At 39.1% G+C, this 5,000-nt stretch overlaps 4 protein-coding genes across 4 annotated transcripts in view; 2 read left to right on the top strand and 2 right to left on the bottom strand.

Moving 5' to 3' along the window:
* Window positions 1-115, top strand: part of LOC138038768 (histone H3) — a 1,232-nt gene extending 1,117 nt beyond the window's left edge. Inside the window, exon 2 of the mRNA XM_068884812.1 lies at window positions 1-115. This exon is cut by the window's left edge and continues 742 nt beyond it. The gene's annotated coding sequence lies outside the window, so the exon portion shown is untranslated.
* Window positions 1-5,000, bottom strand: part of LOC138038751 (uncharacterized) — a 19,541-nt gene that overhangs the window by 12,925 nt on the left and 1,616 nt on the right. The window contains exon 2 of the mRNA XM_068884792.1: window positions 3,257-3,300. The gene's annotated coding sequence lies outside the window, so the exon portion shown is untranslated. The remainder of the gene's footprint in view (window positions 1-3,256; window positions 3,301-5,000) is intronic.
* The window catches only part of LOC138038243 (uncharacterized), a 21,544-nt gene that overhangs the window by 1,635 nt on the left and 14,909 nt on the right, over window positions 1-5,000 (bottom strand). Inside the window, exon 2 of the mRNA XM_068884051.1 lies at window positions 140-167. Coding sequence (XP_068740152.1) covers window positions 140-167 — 28 coding nt within the window. The remainder of the gene's footprint in view (window positions 1-139; window positions 168-5,000) is intronic.
* On the top strand, window positions 1,089-2,614 carry LOC138038758 (histone H1-delta-like). The gene has a single exon (XM_068884800.1). The coding sequence runs from the start codon at window positions 1,114-1,116 to the stop codon at window positions 1,705-1,707; it is 594 nt and encodes a 197-aa protein (XP_068740901.1). The 5' UTR covers window positions 1,089-1,113; the 3' UTR covers window positions 1,708-2,614.

Raw genomic sequence — 5,000 nt, forward strand, 5'->3', positions numbered from 1 at the left:
TAATCTAAAATACACTAAAGTAATTGAGTACGGTCACGAACCAGAGTTTTCAAATAGAGTGCGGCCAACGTACTACAAGCCACCACAAAATTTTCAGCAGGATCCAGATGCACACGGAAATACTGGTTTCACAAATTACCTCCTTCATTACATGGCATAGCATATTTCTGTAATAAGTGTCAATATGATCTAAATCATAAAAACTCGAATTTTCAAATTTCCTTATATTCTTGACTTGAATCAAACCCGTTAAATAATATGCACGGAGAAAAGACGACAATTTGGCGCAAAAAATATGTAAACTAAAACAGGGAATTTAGCAAAAAATATAAACCGTCGAGAGTCCTGAATTCTAATATTCTAAGATGATCACCACAATAAGCGGGTGAACTAAAATTGCGTAACGACCAGCATAAATGGATTCTTTATGAGTTTTTGAGGCTCCGTTGCAACTGTGTTATCACTGCTCTGTTCGTCCAAAAAACGAAAGCGGGGACACACACACACAAAAGATATATGCAAGGGTAGCCATGACGAATTTAAGATGAAAAAACTAGACATTTGTTGATACTTAAATCTTCGAACAGATGACTCCACCGTTCGCCACTTTGATCAATGGCGACCTACAAGGCTTGTCTTTCTTGTGTCATTTTCAGCAGAAAAAGCACATTTAAAATGAGGTTGACTGTTCTATTTTATTACACCTACGCGTTGAGTAGAAGTTATTCTTTCAAGTTTAAGTCTATAAAATGCAGTAACACGAATTGCAAAGAAATAAATTCACCCCAAAGAGAAAAAGGTCTTCATAAACTACCAACTCTAGAACAACAAAAGCTAAAATCTCACTCTTCTCTTCAACAAGTTCTCAAGCGCTATCAATAAACATTCGGCCAAAGGGATAAATGTTTGAGTTAAGCCGTTTTACTTGTCAGAACTAAAGTTTTAATGGCGGTTTTCTATACAGAAAGCCGAGGGAATAAACACAACTTTGGCACACGCCATGTTAAGGCGTTGTTTCCACGACGGTCCGCATATGGTGTATTTATTACGCGCGCGCTTGACGAAGAGCATTCCAGTGTTCGATTTGTTCGTCGGTATACAAGAAATTTCGAGATGTCTGATCCAGCACCCGCACCAAAGTCCCCCAAAAAGAAGGTGGCTCCAAAGCCAAAAAAACCTGCTGATCATCCACCATACTTGGATATGATCAAGGCTGCCATTTCAGCTCTGAAAGAGCGAGGTGGTTCTTCGCGCCAAGCCATCGAGAAATACATCAAGAGCAACTACAAGGTTGGAGAAGTCGGCTCACACCTTAAGATGGCTTTGAAGAGAGGTGCTGCTAGCGGGAAGCTTCTGCACACAAAAGGTGTTGGCGCTTCGGGCTCCTTCAAGTTGCCCAAGGTAGAGAAGAAGGAGAAGAAACCAAAGAAGCCAGCTGCAAAGAAACCAGTCGCCAAAGCCAAGAAGCCTGCCGCAAAGAAGCCCGCCGCGAAGAAAGCAAAGAAATCTCCGAAAAAACCCGCCGCTAAAAAGCCTGCAGCGAAGAAAGCCGCAGCCAAAAAGCCAGCAGCCAAGAAAGCCGCAGCCAAGAAGCCAGCTGCCAAGAAAGCCGCAGCCAAGAAGCCTGCTGCAAAGAAAGTGGCCAAAAAACCAGTGAAGAAACCCGCGGCTAAGAAGCCTGCCGCTAAAAAGTCATCTAAGAAGTGAAGAGCTTTGCTGTTCACTTCAATTACATAAAACGGCTCTTTTAGGAGCCACCAAATACATGAAAGCAATGACCAACAGATTAACTTGCTCGTTAACTGAAATAACTACGATTGCGTTTGAAATAATTCAAGTTATTTATCTACTTCGGCCGGTAACACTAAGTTTGAATGATTTATCGGGCTCTTATTCCAAGCGGATATGGCTCTTCCCAAACTTCGCAACATACACAACCTAGAAACACTACCTTTTGGATGGGGATTCATTTTCTCGACAAAAAACTTTCATGTCAATTTATAACATGGATTAATCTTTCGCCACCACCTCTCCTTCTTTTTCTATCAAATAGTAACTTCCGTACCCAATCAATGCGTGCGTAGCCTACATTTAGGGAGCTCTACTGGCGAAAACGCCATAACAGGAGTTTAGAGAGCACGCAGAAAATTGGTGCAATGCCAGAGTGCTTTTTTTCTGTACCGATGGAGTTTTTTTGAAAGGATCTTTAAATACTGAGCGAGCAAAGCAGCTAAAATTTTCCAAAAAATGGGAAGTGCCCAATATCCAAGTCAGTCGGTAAACTGTTTCGTTTTTAATTCGACAACAGAGTCAAAAATATCTCAACAATTTTGTCCAGGACTGTCGATCATAAAAAAGTGAAGCACGCAATCACAACTCCTGTATACTTGGGCAGGTACAAGGTCACAAGTCACTGTCTCATCAACACTGAAACAACCTTGAACACAAAAGCTAGTACCTTAGGACTAAACATCCTTTTTAGCCACAGTGTTAACATTTTTAGTAACACACCGAGCTGAACAAATGGAGTTGGACCTACATGTAGTACTGAAAATTATGGACAATGTAAAGACTCACTTAGTGGCCAAGAATAAAACAAGGATTTCTCAGACAAGATGTGCTAAAATGAGCATCTATGGCAAGCCATAGAATGCAGTATTTGATTGGCTGGAGGGTAATGGCTGGAAATGTCACCATAAAATCTAATTGGTTCAAATAAAGTGCACGTGTTGACAGGTGTAAGCAAAAACAAACAGTTGGCGCAATCAGTGACACACAGTTTTAAGGTTTATTGCATGATTAAATGGCTTATCTACCTAAAATTAAAGGAGAACAGGGTCAATGTAACAAAAATTGTTATATAGCTGAGTTTTTTCCCCTAGCAGCGTGCACTCTCATTGGTTACTTCGAGGTCACATGACATCTAACAATAAAACTGTTTCCCGCCAAAAGACTCTGAGCGGGCAACGGTGTAAAATCTATGTCGTCAGAGGGTAACAGTGCACCTGTTACCCGCGAATGTTCACCGACGACTGCCATTGCTGTTGCCATTGCATGTTTTTCTTTTTGTGCTAAATAACAAATCACTTTATGACTGGTCCCTCGGGAAACAGTTCATTTTGTTCCCCTCAAATCTCAATGTTTCCCTTGGCTGCGCCTCGGGGAAACATTGAGATTCCCCGGAAACAAAATGAGCATTTATTATTGAACAAATAATGTTACCTGGTTAGTAAGAAACCTAAATTCAGACACATACCTAACCCAGAGTATGTTCCTTAGGATCATATTCTCCAAGCTCCACTGGAAAAAGAAAAAACTTAAGTTAAATCCTCTGGGAACAAAAAGTTGTTTACACATAATGTTAGATTGTGGAATACAATGTGGATTTTGTAAGAGTACAAAATAAATTTCTTTTAGCAGTTTTCTTGGGTGGAACCATTGGGGGATTGCTTGGCCAATTTTATGATAGCCTGTTCCAGGCTCTCAGATAGTCGAGAAAACGAAAAGAACTGCGTGTGAAAAGCGAGTGCGGGCTTGGGTCGAGGCAAGGCGTTCTCGCCTCGACCCAAGCCCCCACTCGCTTTTCAGGCTAATTTTATGACAGAAATGAATGGGCATAAAACCAGCTTCATGATCATCTTCCTATACTACATTGTGTATGTTACAGGTTGAATTAAAGTTCAAGTTAATTATAATTTCAACCAAGGTTGATTTTTTCAGCCTAGGTCAAATTTTTTCAACTTAGTTTATTATGAACTGTCTAAAAATGGTTTTTCCTTTTTTTGGGGATGATTTTTCTACCAATGATTTTTCTACCAATGAGTTTAAACTATTTCCAAGCCTTCACAACAACCACCAGTTCACATATGCGCAAATGCCATAAAGTGAGCGTTATAAAGATTTCAGCTTATCCACAGAGCTATATGCCGTCAATGGAACTTTATGAAGAAGTTAAAAAGTGGCTAAATTTATCTAAAGAAGAATGAAAATGTTCTGGGTCTCCAGTGCGACAAAAGCAAGAATTGTTTGCAAGAGGTGGGCTCTTGATTCTGAAGGACAAATCGTCAAAGATTGTACGAAGTCTATTTACTTCACTATGCAAAATATACCAGGAACAAGGCATCATTTCTAGTCATGACAACAAACCGATTTTCACCACAAACACAATGTTTGCACTGTGAAAAAAGGATGGGGTCACGGGTAACTAAAACAACAAAAGATAACCTTAATTTGTAGTTTAATCAAATAAAATAACTCATCACCAAAGCACTGGTGTCATCATCTTGGAGAAACTGCTTGTAAAAAAAAACATAACCATTCACAGAACAATAATTGCCAAAATGCAGTATGAAATGGTTTTCAGAATCTCTCAGATGAAAGAAATCAATAAGCCACAAATGAGTTGACAAGTCACAGCTACATCAAATACAGAGCAGGAGAATTGTCAATAATTTAAAAAAGTGGATGAGCCAGACATTAAAGGAGAGCGGTGCCTGAATTATGTGCTGCTGAAAATCAATAAAATGGAAAAGGAAATGCCCCTTTAACCAAATGTGCTATTTGCACAAATTGTAGAACCTGAAGGGGACTGTGCCAAAGTAATCACAAAGTTTGGATTTATCACTACAAACAGACTCAGCAAAAAAAAAGAGAGCTTTGTAAGACTAACCACGAACAATGTATTTTCACAAGTAACTGTCAACTTTAAAACAAGTATTTGGGGTTTTATAAAATACTCATGATTTAAGCGACACTAAGTTCATCCACTCACCTCTAAGGCCAATTTACTTACTAAAATATTAGTGACATGTACTTGCTAATAATTGATGGGTTTTTGTTGATGTTTCCTAATTTCAATTTCAACCTTGACTAGTTTAAAATAAACCGGAAATTAAAATTAACCTGAATTTAAATTTAACTGTAACATGTATATGCAGGGTTTTCAATCAGAATTTTAGTAGGCCGCAAAACCTGAGAAGTCAAAGGTGGTGGAAAATTAC

This window comes from Montipora capricornis, chromosome 2 (genome assembly GCF_036669925.1).
Source record: "Montipora capricornis isolate CH-2021 chromosome 2, ASM3666992v2, whole genome shotgun sequence".
In the NCBI taxonomy this organism is placed as follows: Eukaryota; Metazoa; Cnidaria; class Anthozoa; order Scleractinia; family Acroporidae; genus Montipora; species Montipora capricornis.